Here is a 21,724-nt window from a genome sequence, read left to right as displayed (position 1 = left end):
GATGCTGATACTTTTTTTTTTTATTCTTATTATTTCTGCCCTCCTGTGTTACATAATGTGTTTTATTGACAGTAATTACTAATACTGTCATTTGAATGTGACTCTCTAAACACAATGGAAGACACACAAGCTATGTACCATATATGAAACAGAAAATGTGGATTTACAGTACAGTACACCAAAAAAAAGTGCACACCACATTCTCTATGACTTCTAATAATACAGGAAGTTATACAATATATTCATTTTTAGTGAGCTAGGGACCTGCACATGTTCAGCACCTTGACATATCAGCTAACTGATTTGCAATCAAGTGTTATTGCCTTTTTGTCTGTTAAAATAAATAAATAAATAAAGCTGCTTTATTATAATACTAGGTAGAGGTCATAGATTGGATTTGGAGCTATAATTATTAAATCCACAGTCATATTGCTTTTGTTGAGTGACATTTTCAAGCCTTGCGTTGCCTGGCCGAGGTGTTCTCTTCCAGCCCGTTGCTTTCTCCCGACGGCCTAAAAGAAGAGCTCACAAAATCAACATGCGCACAAAAGCTAAGCAATGCATTGTGGGTACTCACGTGGTGGCTGTGGTGGTCGTGAGGGGCTCGACGTTGGTGGTCGTCGGGGGCTCGGTGTTGGCCACCTCGTTCCCCGAGGCTGACCAGGACACGGTGGTCATATTATTAGGCACACCCAATGCAAAAGTGATTCATTTAACACTTATGCCAGTTAAAACAGCATTGTCAACCCCATGCATGAAGGCAAGAGGTTGGCTAGTTAGCTAGCTCACTGGTTAGACAAGTTTACTAGTTAGTAAATGTATAAAATTATTACGTTAGTTAGATATATATCTTGTTAATAAGTTAGCTAAACATTGAGTGGCTAACTAGTAAACAATCAGGTTCTAGTTAGCTGGCTAGTTAGTTAGCTATCAAGTTAACTATCTTTTCAGTAAGTTAGTTAGCTAGTCCCATGACCATTGTGAGGAATAAAATGGACGGATGGTTAGCTAACTAGTTACATTAGTTGGTGAGCAAAAGTCATTGTGTTAGTCATTTGCTACTTACATTACTATTTAACTAGGTGTCTAGTTATCTACATTACATCTTTAGTTGATGAGCTGGCAAAAGTTACTAGGTTATTTAGTTAGATGTTAGTTAGCTAGCTAGTTTGTTATATACTTTGTATACTACTTATATAGACGCTGGAGCTAGCGAGCAAGGTATTTTGTTGGCTAGCTAGTGAAAGTTATGAAGTTAGTTAGGTGGTTCAGTAGTTAGTCAACTAGTTAGACATTAAGGTGGTTAGCTAGTAAACATACTTGGTTAGTTATCTAGTTAGCTAGCTTTTTAGCTAAGGTATTAGATATTTAGCTAGCTATTCATTAAGTTGGCTAGCTAGTAAAAGTGTGTTAGTTAGCTAGTTAGATGTACAGAACGGAAAATAGTCAAGTTGTCCAACAATCAAACAAATAAAGCAGCAAGGTAGTATTTTTCCCCCCACTGCCGTTTGTGTTATAATGGAAAGAAATCGCTTATTATTATGAGATGGCGCAGATGTGCCTAATGTTGTGTCCTGCATACCTTCTTGTGCTTGGCTCTTCTTGGACTGACTCCTCTCAAAGAGCAAGATGGCGGCGACCAGGACGAGGACTTCCAGTACGATAGCGACAAAGGGCTTCAAGGGCTCGTAAATGGTGATCACCTTTTTAGTACAAACCAAATATACAGTATGCAAAAAAAAATACATACCTATTACTATAGATTTTGCTGCAAGTGTTAATGTCACCTACCTTTAGCTCCAGGTGGCTGAAGGCCGTGCCGATGGCGAACACGGCACCGCAGTAGAACAGAACCGAGTCGTCCATGGTCAGATTGTACACTTGCAGCTTGGTGGCCTTGCCGTCATTCTTGATTTGGTACTTTTGAGGTTCCGCCACAGAGTCGATCTGCTCCTAAGACAAGAGTAGGAAATAGCACAAAAAAACGTGAAAACATCGAGTAACAAACTTCCGTAAAGTGGTTTGTTTACACATTAACAGAGATCCTGAGTAGCATAAAAATAAGCACACTCAGACACCAAAAAGGAATGAAAAGTTTGTTGTTTTTAAAAAGGTATGCAGTTATGACTATCAAAATTTTTTTGTTGAGAAGCAAAACGTGACTGCTTCATTACATTTCTTATAGTGTAAACGTTGGTGAATTTCTTCATGCACCTTTTAATCACAATTGGAGACAGAAATTGTCACTGACGGCCCATGATGAGATCTGTTACAAATTATTCCTTGCGCATGTCACACCTTGTCAGTGCCGTTGGCTCGAAACCACAACCAGGTCTTGGGTTTGGGCTTGTTGTCATCCATCTTGCACACCAACACCACCGAGTCCCCAGCATAGCTCACCACCGGCTTGTCCCGAACGTCGCCGATGTGCGGCACTGGTGGAAAATGGCCAACATCATCATCATCTTCATAAATTCTTTTTCAATTAAACGCAGTTTTTTCCTCATGGTGGTAAGACTCGGTCCCGATCTGCCGCTTTTCACGGGGAAAAACTCACCTGCTAAAATGAAGTCAACCTTTGCTTCTTTTCCAAACAAGCACGAATATCTTCCCAGACTTTCTTCGTCTTTAATGATGAACCTCGGAAAGCAAGATAAACAGATTTTTGTAGATAGTTTTGCCTTTCACACACACTTTAACACATGATTTGAACAGAAACGGTGTAAATGTATTCTAAAATATAAATATATATATAGCGAGAGGTGAGAGAACCACTGTTGAGTGTCTTACATTCTTTGAAGCTGAAACTGCTGGTTGTCCAGCTGCAGCGTCACGTGACTGTTGGCGATATCTTGCCCGTCTTTTCTCCAGTATCCCGTCACGTTGTCCGCACCGTTGCCGTCATCCGTCCAGTTGCACTGCAGCGTCAGATTGACGGCACCTGACACCTCAATTTTGTCCGTGTGGCTTTTTCCTGTGTTGGACCAGAACATTCAAGAAGCGATTAAATCACTACAATATATGGTTCAGTTATAATGTTGATTTGTGTTTTTTACCTTTAAGCAACACACTCCGCACATCTGACGGGAAATGACCACCAGGATCCACCGGAGGCAGCGTCTGGCCGACTGTCTCTGATAAGAAATATGTACTGTACGCTATTTTGCAGATTTTTAAGGGATCATTTTTTGTCATAGTGATCGTTTAGATATATGTTTTTACAGTATACAGGATATTTACAGTTCCGCACCTTCACTGTGTTTTCTTGTTGTACTAGAATAAAGTAATTGCGCATCCATTACAGTAGGTGGCACTAGCGCTTTCATTGTCAGAGTGCGCCCGAGGAGGGGCGCACTATTAGCACAATTTTGTAGACAAACGATACTATTTATATTCACAACAGAGAGTTGTTGGGGGCGTGAAATATTTTCAATCTCTTGTAGCAAAAAATAATTAAGAAGTACTGAATTAAGAACAAGAAGAAGAGGCAGAAAAGGTCCCATAATTGTTGCATGCTTTTAGTATGTCTTACTGCGCTGTGAGTTGAAGGTTTAGAACTACTGTAACATCAATCCTAATCTCAATTAGCCCATCGATGGTGTTTCACATTATATCCGACGTTTTTTTTTTTTTTTTGTGTGCGTGTTAGTTTTACATACTGTTAATTAAAACATATATATTAAAACTAATCCATCAACTGCATTATTCTATACAAAAATACTTATTATAAATTTATTGTTCATATAATTGGGAAAATATAATTTGTACAAATAAAGGTCCATAATAAACACCATAACCCATAATATAGTATTCTCAACAGCAACAATACAATTTTATAATAAAGTGAAATTGTGTAGCTGTCAAAATGGAAGAAAAAAAAAAAAAACAGGCTCCAAAACAAAACAGTCTAATTATTATTTTTAGCTGCTGGTTCCTCTGCAGCAGGTTACGCGACTTGAAGGACAAGGCCTGCGAACTAAACACACACCATTGCACTGAATATTAGATAAACATATTTACTTGCGTTGCCACGTCCGCAGCAGGCCAGCAGCAGGAGCATCCAGGAGGCCGGCATCATGGTGACGATGATGATGATGTTATTCTGTGCGTCCCGTCTTGCAGAGTGGAGCAGTTCACCCTTCCTCCCTCCCCCTTCGTCCTCGTCCTCGTCCTCACTCTCTTGCTGCATCACGGTGACGCCTCCGCGCTGTCGTCAGCGTCCGTTTCTCTCGCATGACAAGTCAGCGGGCTGCTCCTGCCGGAGAGGGAAGCAGTCGCTGTCCCGCAGGCTCCTAATTAGCTTGTGACATTTTAATGTTGTGTTTGCGCGCTAATATTATTTTCACGTTGGTCCCGTCTTACAAGAGGAGTGACGACTTGAAGCCATTTCAGAGCGGAGCAGTACAAGGTCAAGTCAAGTACATGTGTCAAAAAGGGTACCTTTAATATGATTTCCTTATTAATGTGACATATTAATTATTTATTTCTTATTTTAGCTATGCTGAAATAAGCTTATTAAAAAAAAAAGAGAAAAAAAAAAAGAACATTACATCCCAAAGAATGGTGAATTTTCGGAGTGTGATAATAATTATCTCATTCACTCCCAGGCAGTTTCACTGAAGCTGTTTTACCCGGATTTTGACTGATTTTGCAAGGCCCAGAGAATATTGTGTTCTTTTGCTATAAAAACATGGAACCTAACAAAAGAAAGATAAGTTTCTCTTCTTTCATCAGGAAAAAAAAAGTATGTTTGTATCCGTTTCCGTTTTGCACAAGTTTCATAGTTATTCACAAACTTGTTGAAAACACTGGGGAAAAGAGCTTGTTGCAACATGGCCCTGGCTGATCTCAAACTCTGCTGCCACCTGCTGGCCGTTTTTTGTAATAACTACCATTGCTTTAAGCGACCTCTTCAGATCAGAAGCTGCATCAAAGCTTTCTGTATGCTACAGCATAAAAAAACAACAACAACAACAAAACGTATAAATATGTTTTGGGGAGTGAAGGACAAAGTATTTAAATATGTATTTATAGTTTTTGGGGTTGAATGAGTTAATTGTTTAATTAATTGGTTTTATGGATATCCCCTTGAAATGCATCATCACATTTTCGAGAGGGTCCTTCCAACACATACACATGACAGTAATCTACAAAATAAGGTAAATATTGGTCCATAACACAAGTCAACAACATAAACAAACACACACAATCACACCCGAATCACTCTCATTCACTGCCCCACTAAACCAAGTTTCCCAGTAATCAAAATCTGCCACCATACATTTAAAATAAAACAAAACAAGTTGCGTATACTTCAGGAAAAAAAAAGTACTTACTGTATGTTCGGAAGGAAGCACTTTTTCAATTCTCCTTAAGTCCATAACATATCTCAACAAAGGAGGAGAAGTTAAGTCAAAAATGGACTTTACAGTAATACCTGAATGTTCTATGCTCTCCTACTGGTCTAAACACAGTATTCTAATAAATAAAGCAGACAGATAAACATGTTAAATAGAGTTTAATCTTATTTATATGACACTATTGTATGTACATAACTATATTGTAAATAGTTGGTCATGTTTTATTTTGATACTTTATTTTTTAATATATTCCATGTACAAATGTAATGCATAGTGTTCTATTCTGATTCACGAGTAAACATTTATCTTATATTCTTATCTTTTTTTTTTTTATACACACAGACTATTTACAGGCAAAACAGTACATCATTCTTAACTTTGACTGCCAAAAACGTTTAATTATGTTTCATACAATCATGACGTATGCCACCATAAACGTTAAATGACGTCAACTACGTTTTTTTTTGTTTTTTTTTTGTTTTGTTTTTAAATAAATAAATGGGAAGTGCAACGTCTAAGTGCAGCGCTGCTGGTCAATGGAGTTGTGGAATCAAAAACAGACACTAACTATGGCCAGCAGATGGCAGCATTGTATCTCTTTTCAATGGGCTGTATGGAATTACAATGAAACATGACGGAATCGGATGAAATCGAATGTTTTCAAGGTTGACGTGAATGATCAAAGTCTGTCACATTAAACCTAATTCACAGAGCGCCACTAAACAAAATAATATTTGTGTCAAAGTCACTGGTGTGGAGAAAATGTATCGTTTTCACAATAAGCTTGTTTTCTTCCTATCTTTTCAATTTTCGCTCAATGTCACTCATATTACCTCTTTTCAAATGGTGATTACTAAAGAACAGAATAAGGTAGAAATATTTTTTCTAATGAAAGAATGGAATGTGATTTTTCATGTTATTAAAAACTAGATATGATAATAGTCCTACTGGTTGGATGTCGCTTCAGGGCTGCTGCAACTGCAAACTTTTGATGAACGCCGTCTGCAGCTCGTCCATGTCGTCGCTGGCTTCGATAGGGATGCTGGAACCGCAGGCCGCCACGCCGTCCGCCGCCGTCCGCGCGCACTCGGGAACGTCAAGGCGGTGATGACGGGGCGCCGGGCGGCCGCTTTCCCGGTCCAGGGGATAATCCAGGTGCGGGTTCGGGTGGCGGTTCTGGGCCGTGGGGCTGTGCGGCACGGGGCACGTCAGCAGGCAGCTGTTCTGCCGCGTGGCTCGATGATGCAAGTCCAGGCGGGCGATCAGCGGCTTGCCGATGTCGACGCGCTCGGTCCAGCAGACGCTGTCGTCGGCGTCCATGGCTGCCGAGGCGCCGCGCAGGCATGCGGTGAACACCAGATCATTCTGGTGGGCAACGAGAATTGATAACCGTTCATTTTCATTTTGGCTATTAACTTGCGAGGGGATGACCAGTAGGGGTGAGCCAAAAAAATAAAAATAAATGAATAAATCAATTCTCATAAGAATTGCGATCCTCATTTAGTACAATTCAAAATCGATTTTAAATGTCCTAAAATTTATTTTATTTACATTATTTTATACTGGTCTTGTAGTGTTAATTTCGTCAACAAAAATAATTTCGTCAACACACTTTTCACCGGACTAAAACTAGACTAGACTAAAACCCTCATTAAAAAACAATAATAGGACTGAACCAGTATGCATTTTCGTCGACTAATGAAGACGAGACAAAAATGTCCTTCACTTAAAGTAGGGGTGGGCGATATGACAATATTAGATTGTTAAAGATCGTTAAGTCTTGACGATCTCATAAAGCTGAATGATCGACAAGATCGTCTGTAGGGCACATTTTATACAGTTTATGCGCGCTCAAGCTTGGTTTATGCTTGATGCTACGGAGCCCCTAAGGTGACATGGTAGAAAAAAAAAAAAAAAAAACTTTGCGTTCCCTCGCAATCTTTGTAAATAAAGTTTTTTTGTTTTTTTCTACCATGGCACCTTAGGGGCTCCGTACAGAAATGTGTTAGATTAGTCTAAAAATATGTTTAAAAAAAAATCGTGATAAATTCGAGATCGTGAATTTATTTTTAAAGAATCGTGATATGACATTTTTACCATATCGCCCACCCCTAAAGGTGTATTCAAGGATCTTTTGTCTCTCCGTCTTCTGGGTGGATGATCTTAACAATTGGTTCTCAATCCTGTCAATCAATCTGCCGTAACGACCTCGTGCGTGCTCGTTCTTAGCTGAGCATGCGCACTCGCCCCCGGCCCCACCCCCGCGGACGAGCAGGAGAGCTGATAGGATGTCTGCCATGCGCATTTTTTAAAAAGCGACAAACGGACGTTTGGCTTCTACTTTTTGAGAAGATCCTTGAATACACCTTTAAAAGGTAAAAAAAAAAAAAAAAAAGTAAATTATGGTTATAACTTAACATTAATCCAACGGCTATAACGTTCCAACAATAATAATGCGACCGCTAACTAATGCTAGCTAATAGCATAGAAGTAGTAAGCCACAATAACTGTGTGTCAAGTTGTTTTTCATCAAAAAGATGAGAAAATTTTATGTGAAATAGTTTTAGATTAAAAAAAGTTCAATAAATCTGCTGACAAAAAAATATACAGGGGTAAAATGGTTGTTCTGACTAAAACTAGAGTAAAATGTTGACAGTTTTTGATGACTAAAACTAGCCGAATAAAATCCCGATTTCTTGGACTAAAATAAAAACTAAAATGCTAGATTTATAGTCGACTAAAAATGGACTACATAAAAATTGGAAGAGGTTAACTAACTGTAATTAAAAACTAACAAACGTGACTAAAATTGGACCAAAACTAAATTTAAAAATGGCAGACAAAATTAACACTAGTGTCTTGCCTTTGTTTGTGTACTGGGAACGCTGTTCATGTTGTACCCTATTTGGCCACTTATGGGCAGTGTGGTCCTGTGCGATCTGATACACAGTTAAGTTGCAGCCACATTAGAGAGTAGAAGGGAAAAAATCATGATCAAGTTATGCCAATAAAAGTTGATTTTTTTTTTTTTTTTTTGCAGCGTAGGAAGAGCATATGCTGGTGAGTACTGACAAGATGCTTCTCTGTTTACATTCCTGAAGCCTTTTGGATGAATAGCCATTATTTCGAGGGATAAAAGTGTCGCGAATTAGTATTAGCGAGTCAGGCTGGAATAGATCGTGACAATTATGTGCTCATCTATAAAATGAAACAGAAATCATTGTCAATCAAATGGTCAAAAATTCCCACCCCGAATGTCCAGTAATCAGGAAGTGGTTAACTTGCCTTGAGCTTCTGCAGCGAGCACAGTCTGGTGTAGAGACAATGCTGCGGAAGGTTACTGGACAGCAGGTAGACGCCCGTGTCCTCTGGGCTGGTCCGGTTCATCGCCTTTGGGTCCACGTCCAGCTCCTGAAAAAAGGCAAAAGGATGGGGTCCATTGAGGCACGCAGTTGTACGTCTCGCTTACCGGCGCTATCCCCAACCTGCGGGAAGTCGGTGACGTGCGCCTCGCACAGGGAGAGCTCGGCGGGCTTCCTGACGATGTGCGTGTAAACCACCAGAACGTTGGAGAACTCGGCTGCGAAGCCCAACTTGATCCGAGCGCCGCACTCAAAGTCCACATACATGCTGTCTGGAAGCTCTGGAAAATGCAAATGTGACGTCAACAGGGCATTCAAAATGGCTGTCATGATTTTTATATATGTATATATCCATCCATCCATCCATTTTCTTGACCGCTTATTCCTCACAAGGGTCGCGGGGGCTGCTGGCGCCTATCTCAGCTGGCTCTGGGCAGTAGGCGGGGGACACCCTGAACTGGTTGCCAACCAATTGCAGGGCACACAGAGACGAACAACCATCCACACTCACACGCACACCTAGGGACAATTCGGAGCGCCCAATTAACCTGCCATGCATGTCTTTGGAATGTGGGAGGAGACCGGAGTACCCGGAGAAGACCCACGCAGGCACGGGGAGAACATGCAAACTCCACCCAGGAAGGTCCGAGCCTGGACTCGAACCGGAGACTATATGTATATATATATATATATATATATATATATATATATATATATATATATATATATATATATATATATAATTGTCTCTCTCAACTTGTTTTTCACCCATAGGCAGCTATGTTGGTTACTTTCATCAGATTTTCTTACAGCTTCACAAGTCTAGTGTATATTTTAATTAATATCTTTAGTGTGTTGTAAGCTATTTTATTCATTAAATATAATTTTGAATTAATCCGAAATATATTTAATGAATAAAATTAATTCATCAGAATTTAACTTTAAAAAAAAAAAAATCCAGGACAGTTGGGCCCTATGGCTGAAAGTGTAAATAAAATAAAAATAAATAACTAAATAAATATATAAATAAACATTAAATTAAAAAATATATTAAATAAATAAAAGAAAATATATTAAATAAATGAATGACTAAATAACCCGTGTGGATGTTTTATTATTTTTATTTATTTATTTATTTAATAACCATCCATCTTCTTAATGGATATTAAATAAATAAATACATAAATAAAAAGTCCACACACCCCTGTGCGGACTTTTTATCATTTTTATTTATTTGTTTAATATCCATCCATCTTCTTAACCGCTTGCTCTTCACAAGCGATTAAGATGGATATTAAATAAATAAATAAATAAATAAATACATACATACATAAAAATTATAAAAAGTCCACAGGGGTGTGTGGACTTTTTATTTATTTATTTATTTATTTATTTATTTATTATCCATCCATCTTCTTAACCGCTTGAATATATAAATAAAAAGTCCACATACCTCTGTGTGGACTTCTAATTATTTTTATTTATTTAATTTATTTCATCTTCTTAACCGCTAGATATTTCAAATGGTGGTAAGAGTGCGTTGACTCCCATTTTAACGTCATTAATTCTGAACACATGAATAGTTATAAAAGGGTGTGCAATCATATGATCTCTGTTTAGTTTGACTTCCCCAAAATTAAAATACTGTTTTTTTTTCAGTTGATATGTACAGGTTATTGGTAACGTTAACGCGATAAAGTTTAGAAATGATTTATCTTGGTCTCCTTTTTAAATATTGCAAAAATCTGACACTTGAACGTGTCGACATTTGATATCCTCTGTATGCCGATGGGATGTAATAACCAGAAAGACATTCAAGCAATTATGGGAGGACAACGTGAGCGAGCGGCAACTTCACCGTGAGCTTTGGCCCACTGTTGACTGTGGGGGAGGTCGGTGGCACCGGGCAACACCGGGTCGGTCAGGGCCCGCCGCTCCGACAGGCTGCTGCGGATCTCCAGCGCCTGCTTGCCCCTGGTGGCGTCAAACTGACCCATGTCTGCGCACGGCAAGGAAAAAAAAAGAAAAAAAAAAAAAAAAAAAAAAAAAAAAAGACTAATTTAGTTAGAATTGGCTATAGATGGCCACATGATAGCAACAAAGCACCACTTTTGTCTTAACTCACTTAACAATGTCACCAAAATGGCGCCAACGCAATATTTTTATTCTACTATTTTTTAATTTTTTTAATATTTGATCTTATGTAAAGCACTCTGTTACAACTGCAGTGGGTTTTTAAGTGCTCTATAAATAATGTTTCCTTATTACAATTGCCTTTGCTGACTGGCCGTAAGACAATCGCATTATTCTATTGCCTTAGTGATGCCTATGTCGGCCATTTTGACACGCTAAATGTGTCTTGCATCTCAGTATATTAGAATAACAAAGAAAAGTTCATTTAGTTCAGTAGTTCAATAAAAAAAAAGGAAACTAAACTAATCAATATAAATTCAATAAAACATCTCGTCGACCGATACAATTCCTGTAACTTTTTTTTTTTATGTGATATTTTCATTTGAAATGGTAAATTGTGGGCTTTTGTCAGCTTTCAGAAACGATCGCTTACTCAGCATCATGGATTTCACTTTTTGATTTGAACAATTGAAATGAATTAACATAATAGAAACCTTTCACTTGTATAAAATGTTTTCCTTTTTTTTCCCCAACATACTGATCACATTACAAGCGTTTTTTTTTTTTGCTTTTTTTTTTTTTTTTTTTTTTTTTTTTTCTACAAAGTATAATCGGGATGTAACGATATCCAAACATCACGATATATTTAACACGATATGAAGGTCACAATACAATTACCACGATATTGTTTGCGATATAAAAAACAATATTGTAAATTTTTTTACTCATACTTAAAAAAAAACAAAAAAAACACGATATTGTGCCTTTGTACATTATAGCAATGCATATAAACAACCTACAATCTCCAATAACACTTAACATTGAGGCACTTACTTTCTGCTAATGCAGGCACACATTGAGTTCCTCCACATATTGACTTGCTTCACAATCATATTATGTTCCGCTTCCTCTGACCAATAGCGTGGATTTTAAACATAGATATGGCCAAACATGCCTTATGAAAATTAAACTGCACTTAAAAAAAAAAAAAATAGCCACCAGAGGGTGCTAGAATTGCACAAATGCAAACCAACCTTACTTAAAAAAAAAAAATGCTGCTTTTAATATTGTGACATGACGACGATATATTGTGGCAGTTTTGATATCGCAATATCACGATATTGCCATTATCGTTACATTCCTAAATTATAACAGACCTTTCTGTTAATGTATTAACCAAAAGAAAAGATTACTGTAGAGGTGTACCTAATATTGTGGCCAGTGAGTGGATATTTTATCATTACATGAGATGAACATTACAATTTTTTTTTTTTTAAATTAGTGTTAGTTTTATTCCTGTGTTGTGATTCTTGTTACCCTCTGCGACTCTGTCCAGCACCACGGTGATCTTCTCGTCATCCAGCAAGCGTTTCTTCAAGAACTTGACGAACACGCCGTTAGTGAAGTCGCTGGAGCTCAGCTCGAAGGCCTCGGCGTCTTGACACCTTCGAGAACACAAATGTTACCCTTTTTTTTTTTTTTTTCTTTAAATCCCACTTTGGGAATAAGAAACAGCAAGCGTGAGAAAAGTTTCACACTCACGTGGCGTATCCGAAAACGATGTTGGCCGTCACCCTCAAGACGACGTTGTGCGTGCTGTCGTCGTGGAAATTCCTGGAAAGTACGGCCGGATTTATTTTACACAGCTGGCCCAGCCCCAAATTTGAATGAATGCTACTTGTGCTTTTGTTATATTTGAGGACAGGCAGTCATATTTTGCAAGTGATTATTTTATTTTTTTTGGAACACACTTAAGGCAACTCTTCTAGTTTGTGGCACAAATGCACCATCTGTTGTTTCAGCAAGGCATCCAAAAATCACCTCAACCTCAAGCTATAATTGTCAAAACTAGTGTTAATTTCATCACCAAAACTAAACAAAACTAATATCGTCAACACACATTTTTAACCCTCATTAATAAAGAATAACTGTGACTAAATCAGTATGCATTTTCGTCGACTGGTGAAGAAGACAAGACGAAAACGCACACGAACAAAAACGAGACGAATATTATATGATTTGTAAAATCTTCTCTCTGCTAACCTGTCACGTCTGTGACACAGTCATGTGACACACAGTGACCCCTCCCCTTTCAAATCTGCAGCTAGCAAGTGCAACATGCATAAACATGGGATAGACTGGAGGTGGATTCACGGTGAAGGTTTAAAGAAAAAAACAAACAAACAAACAAAAAAACAAGGAAATTATAGTAATTTATAACTTAACATTAATCCAACGACTATAACGTGAAACGTCATGTGAAATATTTTTAGATCCGAAATGTTCAACATAATCTGCTGACAAAACTAAACAGGGGTAAGTGACTGTCCCCACGAAAAAAAGCCTAAAATGTTGACAGTTTTTGTTGACTAAAACTAGACCAATAAAAAGTTAATTTTGACAAGAATATTTCTTAGTTTCAATTATAGTCTTTTGACTAAAATTAATGACAGTTTTAGTCATAATTTAGTCATCTGGTTGTATTTTAGTTTAAATCCAATTTTAGTCGACAAAAAAAAAAGCAATTTTAGTCGACTAAATTGACAGTTTAGTCGATATTTATTATAGAATCTATAATAAATAAAAGCGCGATGAGATTGACTGTGATACTGACTGTGATAAAAACGAAAAAGGGTGACTGAAATTGGACTATAACTGAGACTAAATTTAAAAATGGCGAATAAAATGAACACTAGTCAAAACTGAGTCAGTTCAGCCGCTATCATCAAGTTTCTTTTTATTAGTTTTATTCTTCCCACACACTGTGTGATTCCGTGAGTTTTTTTTGACCCACCTCTTCCTGCACATGTCAAGCAGGAAGACGTTGAGGCCCGTCTCCTTCTCCTGCATCAGCTTGAGGATGCTCTGCACGCACAAGCAGTCGGCCGAGCGGTACGGGTTGGGCGCGTCCACCGGAACCATGAAGCTGTTGCCGTAGTTCTCGTAGCCGTGCCCGGCGTAGTACAGCAAGCCTGCCGAGGAGAAGCCTGCCATCACCCCGGACATCTTCAACGCGAGGCGGGGAACGTACCGTAGACCCCTTTGTGGAGCAGCCGCAGGAACTCGTGGACGGCGTTGCGCATTTCTGACTCAGTGAGGTCCAGCAGGGAGACCACCTTGAAGTCCAGCTGCCGCAAAACGTTGGTGAGGTCGTACACGTCCACCATGGGGGCTTTTAGCTGCGGGTGGTTCTGGTAGGACAGGTTGCCAATCAGCAAGGCGACTTTGTCCGTTGCTGGATTGTGGGAGGGGGAGCAAAGGGGCAGAACAGATGATGTTAAAATGGAGACAAATGTGTAACTCGAGTTATGGAGGCCTCACTCTGCGTATATATGTAATGGATAAGGACTTACAACTCATTCCAATATATCTGTGCACTTGAGATTAGTGTTGTTCCGATACCATTTTTTTTTTTGCCCCGCAATACCGGGTCCGATACCCAGTTTTTCAGTATCGGCCAATGCCGATACCGCATGTTAGTTGTTAGCAATTGCAGATGCCGATACCACTGCTTTAATGCAGTATCGGGGCCTCTCCCGATACCCGTATGGTATCGATATCGGAACAACACTACTTAAGATAAACATGTTTTGTTTATTTTCTATTGTTTAATTCTTATGTTAGTAAGAATAACTTATTAGTATATTATTATGATAGAAGTATTATGCTTATGAACATCAACATTAACATCAACTTGTATTTTATACTTGTGGTGTTTATGTTTATATGTTCAACGCACCCAACCAACTAGTTGTTTCCTTTTTTTTTTAATAAATAAATTAATTAATTGCTATTTGCAACTGCACAGATTTTCATTATTTAAAAAAAAAAATGTTTTTGACTTGACTTCCTTTAGCTAGTAATAAAAAAAAGCAAAAAAACATGTTTTAATTTATTTGTTTAAATAAAATTTTCTGTTTTTGCATTTTTTTTTAAATCATAGTTTTTTTTCCAAACTAAACCAAGAAGTAATATCATAGTGAATATCTCATAAGTATAGGATGCAACAGCACAATATTATTTGATCTCTATAATTAGAAAATGTGTTACAAATGTTAAAGCACTCCTTTGAGAACCAAATGGTTGATCGGACAAAGTGATACTTGACTCATTAAGCCATTATCTGCAGTAAAAAGTTAATATTTTGTCTGTAAAAAATGTGGTCACTTCATTATTTTATTTCATGTACAATTAATAGCTTTAAAAAGTAATTTTTCTACTTGCTTCTAATGACGACCAATCATGGCTCAGTTTACTGAGCAAACCCAGAAAACAGGTGAGCCATGATTGGCCGTTACCTACTTCCTCGGCACAGGTGACGTCATCATCAGTCGACAGCAAGTAGAAAAATTACTTTTTAAAGGTATTAATTGTACATGGAAAAATACCACATTCATTCTATACAAAATATTAACTTTTCACTGCTGAAAACTGTTCAATGAGTCAAGTGTCCCTTTAAAAGGCATACATGATGGTCCTTACAAGTAATTATTTGCATATACGTGAAATTTCACTCACCATACAGTTGCTCAGGTATACTGTTTAGGAGGAAATCGGCAGAACCTAAAACACAAACAGCAGCGCATAATGTCAAAAATGTACATGAATTGTCTTATGCGTATAAAATAGTGCGTGATGAATAGAAATACCTCCTCCAATAGCATAAATGTCATCTAGGAATGAGAACAAAGCACAATTAAGGCTTGACAACCTGAACTATTTTTTTTAACAATTGAAAAGATTAGGAAATTAGCCAAAATGCCAGTAGAAGGAATAGGCTGCCGTCATAGACACGAGTGATTCAAACAGCAATTCGATTAATTTCTGATTCCTCAATCAAAAAGTCAGCATTATCTTTCATTACGTACTGGAGCTCATTAGCAGGTGTACCTAATAAAGTGGTCGCATCTGTGACATCAGCCTCAGCCTTTCTTTCCCTGAGTGACCCTCTCACAGAACCGCCCATTCATGCCATGCACCCCTGTGAGTGTTGAGTAAACCATTTGGACCCATTGCATATGTTGAAGAAGACGAGTGCAGCTTTCTGTACAAGTGAAACCATTTACCAGATGTCTTCATTAGTCAAAATATGCCAAGCATAAAAAAAAAAACAAAAAAAACAAAAAAACAAAAAAAACAAAAAAACAAAAAACAAACAAAAAAACTACAGTACATTATTTTTCTTAGCGCCTTCTGGTGCGCACATCATGGCCACCAGGGGGTAGTATAATCTATACAGTCATTATATACAAAGAATTCCACACACTTAGTAAGCTGCAGTAACATTAATGGTTTTTGTTTGTTTCTTTTATGCAAAGGATAAAGAATATATGCATGTGAGTATCATTATATTAACTGTGAACATGTCACTCGCCTGTCTATAGTATTTTGCTTTGTGTGTTAGTATTAAGCAATATGGGATAAACTAATTCACAAAATTCCACAGTTTTTTTTGGTCTGGATGCCGAACAACACCGTCTGAACATTTTCATAAAGAGACACTCGCATGCTAAAACATCCATATCCTCCGCTGGAGCAACTACTGTGTCATAATCAACAGGTAAGCATAGCTGCATTGAATTTTATTGGATGCACAGATTAAGATTGCCAAAGAACGTGACAGAAATGTGAAGACACTCGATAAATGTTTTCAATTGTGAAGAAACTGCATAATACGTCTCTGCTACGGCGCCTAGCCGCGACCTCCTTCCAACTCTACCTTCCGAGCACTCCATTGCTCCCGAAATCTGGACCAGCGTACTTGGAGCTTTTTAGCCAAAAAAAATACACAAATAAGCGTTTAGATGTCATTACGGAAGAAATTGCACGGAAAAGCGTGGCTGACGTACCGATCAAAACCTCCACCTCATTGGTCCACGTCCTCTTGCACCCGCTGACGATCTTGCAGCGATATCTGCCCTGGTGGTCCGGCGTGGTGTTCGGGATCTGAAACAAAAAAAACAAAAAACAAAAAACAAAAAAAACACAAACAAACTGAGAAGGATAAACTCATCGCAAGTGTGACGCTTCACTCGCTGTGCGGGGCCGTTAGGGAAATAATACGAGGAGACCTTGCACGTTCTTTCTTAGTCAAACTACAGAAACAGTCACAACCTCTTCTCAAATTATCTCACTCACACACACAACTGGAATCCTTGAAAACAGCTTTTAGGTAAAATGTATGAATGTTGCAATAGTGTGTATGCAAACGTTTCAGTCGGGCATGTGTAGCACTACAATAGTGTGTATATGTGTTTGAGAGAGAATTCCCGTAGGGTGCGTGTGGAGTGTTGGCGGATGTTTCAGTTGTACAATGGGAGCATTACAGTGTGTATATGGGAGCATTTCAGTAGTATGAATGGAAACATTTCAGTATTTTTCATGACAGCATTTTAGGGGTATACTTGAGAACATTTCATTTGTGTTTATGGCAATGTTCCAGTAGTGTTTATGTGAACATTTCAGCAGTGTGTATGAGAGCCTTCCAGGAGTGTCAATGGGAGAATTTCAGTAATACGAATGGGAGCATTTCAGTGGTGTAATGAGAGCATTTCATTAGTGTTTATGACAACATTCCAGTAGTGTATCTGGGACAATTTCAGTATTTTGTATGAAAGCATTTCAGCAGTATGAATGGGAGCATTTCGGGAGTGTATACGAGAGCATTTCATTGGTGTTTATGGCAATGTTCCAGTAGTGTGTATGGGAACAATTCAGTAGTGCGTATGAGAACATTTTACTGACGACATGAAAATTTTCTAGTAGTGTGTATGTGAACATTTTAGTAGTGTGTACGTAGTGTGTATGAGTTTCAGTAGTGTGTATGAGAGCTTTTAAGTAGTATGTATGAAAGTGTCTAAATCTGGTGTCTGGAGCATTACAATAGCGTGTGTGAGAGCATTACAGTAAGGTGTGTAGAGTGGTTCAATAGTGCGTGAGAGTGTTTCAGTAGTGTAAAACAGAGCATTTCAGTTGAGTACATGTGCACGTTTTAGTAGTCTATGTGCAAGCATTTAATGAGTGTATATGAGAATGTTCTAGTAGTGTGTATGAGAGTGTTTAAATTTTCAGTGGTGTGTATGGAGCATTTCAGTAGTGTTTCTGACAGCATTTCCCTACTGTGTATCAAAGCGTTTCAATTATGTTTGAGATCGTTTCAAATGGTGTGTGAGAGGTATTGAATTCTTTCTCTCATAGCTCACGCTGAGTTTCCTCCTGGTGGCACCTGGGAGAGGCGCGCCATCACGGTGCCACTGATAGCGAGGGATGGGAGACCCCGCGGCGCCGCACTCCAACTGGAGGGTGGCGCCAGCTAGGAGACGCTGCGGGCGAGGTTGCACGGCCACCTCCAGATGACCGTCTGACGACTGGCAGTTCTGGGCCTGGCCTTTAAAAAAAAAAAAAAAAAAAAAAGTGCAAAAAAATTTATTTTGACAAATCAAAGAATAGGTAAAGTTCATGAATGTTGTTTTGATGCGCGGTGCCAACCAAGATTATAATAACTACTTCCCACCACTTTACAAGACACGGCACTCGTGCTTCGTCAAGGGCTCACCGCTCCACGTGGACGCATCCAGGACGTCTACTTGAGCCCACTGGCTGAACTGGAAGGATTCGCCGCAGCTGACACGGCAGATGTAGAAGCCGCCGTCCTTCACGTGGACGCCGCTGATGGTCATGTCGGCGGAGGAACTATTTGGCACCTGCAGTGGAACACGTGGGACGGACAAGGATTGCAAAATTCTAAGCATTTTTAGAGTTGGAAACAATTTAAATGGATACTTGACTCATTGAACAATTTTCAACAGTGAAAAGTTAATATAATTTTGTCCAGAATGAATTTGATAACTTCATTATTTTTCCATGTACAATTAATACCTTCAAAAAGTATTTTTTTTCTTCTACTTGCTGTCGACTGATGATGACATCACATGTGCTGAGGAAGTAGGTAACGGCCAATCATGGCTCATTTGTTTTCTGGGTTTGGTCAGTAAACTGAGCCATGATTGGTTGTTACCTACTTCCTCAGCACAGGTGATATCATCGTTGGACAGCAAGTAGAAAAATTACTTTTTCAAGGTTCTAATTGTATATGAAAAATAATAAAGTTTAATTGTAGACAAAATATTAACTTTTTACTGATGAAAATGGCTTAATTAGTCAAGTATCCTTTTAAAATTAAGGGTTGGCTATTAATAATAATAATAAACTTCAATATAATCTTACATATTTCATATTTAATATTTTTGTGCTAATCTGTAGTATGTATGATGGGAAATTTGTAAAATGTAAAAAAAAAAAGTTAATATAAGTCAAAGAGAAAAGAGTTTAATATTCAATATGGACACAATTTAATATTTTATAATTAAAAACAAAAGAATAATGTGGACCACCATACAATTAAAAGTATATATGGTAGCTAGAAAATAAAATAATATATATTGTATTCATATTTTATATCTCCTAAATATTATAGAAAACATTTATGGTTTATAAACAAATTCAATTCACACATGCCAAGCAAAGGTAGTCAAATGGTGACCTCTCGAGGTCGACTTTCCATTTGGACAATAAGACAAGTTATACAAGTAACCAATTGGGGTGAGAGTTGAATAGGTGGGCTTACCTCCTCCTTGGACTTGAACCACTGGTACATCACCGGTGATTGGCCCACGGCGTGGCAGCTGAGGCGCAAGTTGTGACCGCACAGCAGCGACACCGACTGCGGCTGGGTGATAATCCGTAAGGCTGAAAAAAAGGAACACACAAATGTGGGTGCGCATTCTGGAGAGGCGGGAGTTTATTCAAGTGATAAAACGGACTGTTGAAGTGAGGTACCAGCGCCACTGTGGCTTTTTACCAGGCTGGTTTTGAGCATACCTGGCGCTTGGAGGCAGTGCAGGGCCTCCGCGTTGGCCAGCGCGTGCAGGAAGTCCATCAGGTGGCCGCACGTGCAGCCTCGCTCGGCCAGGAGCATCAGCAGCATGCGGCTCGGGCTGCCGTCGGTCTGCAGGACCTTCAGAGAGCACATCTCCAAGTCGTCCGGACTGCACAGACATTTTTAAAAGGGACATATTATGCAAAATGGACTTTTGAATACCCGAGAGTCTGCCCACCCATCAAGTCTGAAATTACACAAGCAAAGCAAGTCAATCTTTTGTGAGCTGCCAAACTCAGGAAATATTTTGAGTGCATGTAAATTGATTTCATTGGGCAAAGTCATTAAAATGGACATTGTGGACAATTGACTGTATTTTTTATTTATTTTTTGTAGTTGAATACACTACAGTCTGGACGTTTTATATTTAAGTAAGTACATCAACTGGAATCAGTACTTCTGTTTTTACCACTCCGTTTTAGAATTGGCAGTAAAAAAAAAAAAAGTTTTTTTTTTTACTTTTACATTTCAATGGCTGTACTTTTTTTTTTTTTTTTTTTTGCACTTTGTCTTTTTAAGTCAAGTATATGTACTTCTATATACTAAGTGAAGGAGTTGACGCAGTACTATCATTTAACAAGTATCTTTAAGTATTTAAGTACAGTGTGTGAGTACTTTTGTCGGGTCTGTATAAATGAATGTAAAAATAATTTATTTCACATTTCAGAGTGTAATTTAAAGGGTTAATAAGTACTTGTACAAGTACAAGTAAGAGAATTAAGTAACTTTTGCACATTATCAGAGTCTGTACACTTATTGAACTTTTTAGACTACTTATTCACGTTAAGGAGTTGCAATAAATTAGTGACATGACATCATGACATAACGTCCAGTTGTGTAAAGACGAACACAAAGGATGCTTCCTGGGTATTTGTTTATGTGTACCTGACTCTGAAGCGCCGGTCCTCGGCCACTATCTCCCCGAGTCTTCGCCATCCATTGCCAGCGGGGCTTCGGTCCAACACGTCGCACAGCTTCTTCAGTTCCGCGTTCAACGGGTTGAGCTTGGCCGAGCGCTCCAGAGATGCCGCCATGACGGAAAGCCACACAGTTGATAAAAAATTATTTATGTAAAAGTTACGCACAAGTTATTTCATTTTGAGGAAAGGCGACAAGTGGTCCACTTCCGGGAAAGAAGCAATCCAATAGGGGATGCGGCCACTCCCACTTTTGGCGAAGCCCCTCCCAAGATCGACTACTTGTGAAGATGACTCACTACTCACGAAAGCGAGCGGAATCCGAGCGAGGATTGGAAACTCTCAATCTCTCTCACACACACACATACAGATTTTCTTTTTTCCCAACAAATGTGTATGAGATCATTACAATCGTGTGAGGCGTGCTCACATAAAAGCATGGTTGTGGTCCAAACATCACCTCTCCCGTAATACAAGATCCTAGCCCCAGGTGCGTTCCGACACGTCCATTGACACCTGTGAGGATGGGGGAGCCTTCCGGCGAGAAGAGGCTTGTTTCTTCGCCCACCCCTGCCGCGTTCCAGTCCGCCTACATGTAGTCCTCAGTCGGTGTTGTTGTGGAGCTCGACAAGCTTTCATTGACGGGCCTGGAGGTACAGTACGTCTCAACGCATCACTGCATTTTTAATGTATTCAAATTAAAAATATGCTTTGCGAGGCCGGGGATACAACACAAATGCAAATTTCCTTTAGTTTTTTTTTGTTTTGTTTTGTTTTGTTTTTTAGGTCAGAAAAGAGAAATAATCTTTTGTTTGTATTAGTTGCGTGAATGTTTTTGTTAGAAATATAACAGGAAACATTTCAAAGGGGAAAAAACTTAAAAAATATATCACAACAAAAATACAATAGTGAAAAAAAAGCTTTTACATTAAATGCGTGACCTTTTAGACAACAGAACAGAAGAGAGATTCTGTAAAAAAAAAAAAAAAAGTAAACTGTAAAAAAGATTTTCTG

General features: G+C 38.6%; 3 protein-coding genes across 7 annotated transcripts in view; 1 reads left to right on the top strand and 2 right to left on the bottom strand.

Moving 5' to 3' along the window:
* Nucleotides 1-2: 2 nt before the first annotated feature.
* emb (embigin) lies at nt 3-4,261 on the bottom strand. Its single transcript, XM_077520692.1, has 9 exons — nt 4,021-4,261; nt 3,057-3,134; nt 2,791-2,974; nt 2,558-2,640; nt 2,299-2,435; nt 1,792-1,953; nt 1,583-1,703; nt 578-656; nt 3-512 (listed from the first exon to the last, which is right to left on the bottom strand). The coding sequence occupies exons 1-9, from the start codon at nt 4,187-4,189 to the stop codon at nt 452-454; spliced, it is 1,074 nt and encodes a 357-aa protein (XP_077376818.1). The 5' UTR covers nt 4,190-4,261; the 3' UTR covers nt 3-451.
* Nucleotides 4,262-5,507: 1,246 nt separating this feature from the next.
* The window catches only part of malt1 (MALT paracaspase 1), a 17,938-nt gene continuing 1,721 nt past the window's right edge, over nt 5,508-21,724 (bottom strand). The window contains exons 2-18 of one of the 2 annotated variants that reach the window (XM_077520674.1): nt 20,679-21,357; nt 19,736-19,902; nt 19,482-19,603; nt 18,411-18,558; nt 18,058-18,242; nt 16,705-16,801; nt 16,575-16,622; nt 15,505-15,528; nt 15,374-15,418; nt 13,887-14,090; nt 13,650-13,827; nt 12,398-12,469; nt 12,173-12,300; nt 10,581-10,721; nt 8,846-9,003; nt 8,646-8,771; nt 5,508-6,725 (exon numbers count right to left, since the gene is read on the bottom strand). In XM_077520674.1, coding sequence (XP_077376800.1) covers nt 6,324-6,725; nt 8,646-8,771; nt 8,846-9,003; nt 10,581-10,721; nt 12,173-12,300; nt 12,398-12,469; nt 13,650-13,827; nt 13,887-14,090; nt 15,374-15,418; nt 15,505-15,528; nt 16,575-16,622; nt 16,705-16,801; nt 18,058-18,242; nt 18,411-18,558; nt 19,482-19,603; nt 19,736-19,902; nt 20,679-20,827 — 2,394 coding nt within the window. In that variant the 5' untranslated portion in view covers nt 20,828-21,357 and the 3' untranslated portion in view covers nt 5,508-6,323. The remainder of the gene's footprint in view (nt 6,726-8,645; nt 8,772-8,845; nt 9,004-10,580; nt 10,722-12,172; nt 12,301-12,397; nt 12,470-13,649; nt 13,828-13,886; nt 14,091-15,373; nt 15,419-15,504; nt 15,529-16,574; nt 16,623-16,704; nt 16,802-18,057; nt 18,243-18,410; nt 18,559-19,481; nt 19,604-19,735; nt 19,903-20,678; nt 21,358-21,724) is intronic. The other variant, XM_077520675.1, reaches the window with a different exon arrangement.
* Nucleotides 21,042-21,724, top strand: part of prlrb (prolactin receptor b) — an 8,814-nt gene continuing 8,131 nt past the window's right edge. For 2 of the 4 annotated variants that reach the window (XM_077520681.1, XM_077520682.1), the window contains exon 1: nt 21,042-21,363. The gene's annotated coding sequence lies outside the window, so the exon portion shown is untranslated. The remainder of the gene's footprint in view (nt 21,364-21,724) is intronic. The other 2 variants (XM_077520683.1, XM_077520684.1) reach the window with 1 other exon arrangement.

The sequence above is a fragment of the Festucalex cinctus genome, chromosome 5, assembly GCF_051991245.1.
Source record: "Festucalex cinctus isolate MCC-2025b chromosome 5, RoL_Fcin_1.0, whole genome shotgun sequence".
Taxonomy (NCBI): domain Eukaryota; kingdom Metazoa; phylum Chordata; class Actinopteri; order Syngnathiformes; family Syngnathidae; genus Festucalex; species Festucalex cinctus.
This window is presented reverse-complemented; position numbering and strand designations above follow the sequence as displayed.

Excerpts from the sequence above, each read along its gene's own strand:
- emb (XM_077520692.1), bottom strand. The coding sequence starts at position 4,189 with ATGCAGCAAGAGAGTGAGGACGAGGACGAGGACGAAGGGGGAGGGAGG. Across the intron at positions 2,975-3,056 it reads GCGGAGTGTGTTGCTTAAAG|GAAAAAGCCACACGGACAAA; the intron begins GTAAAAAACACA and ends GGTCCAACACAG. Across the intron at positions 513-577 it reads ACGACCACCACAGCCACCAC|GCCGTCGGGAGAAAGCAACG; the intron begins GTGAGTACCCAC and ends CTCTTCTTTTAG.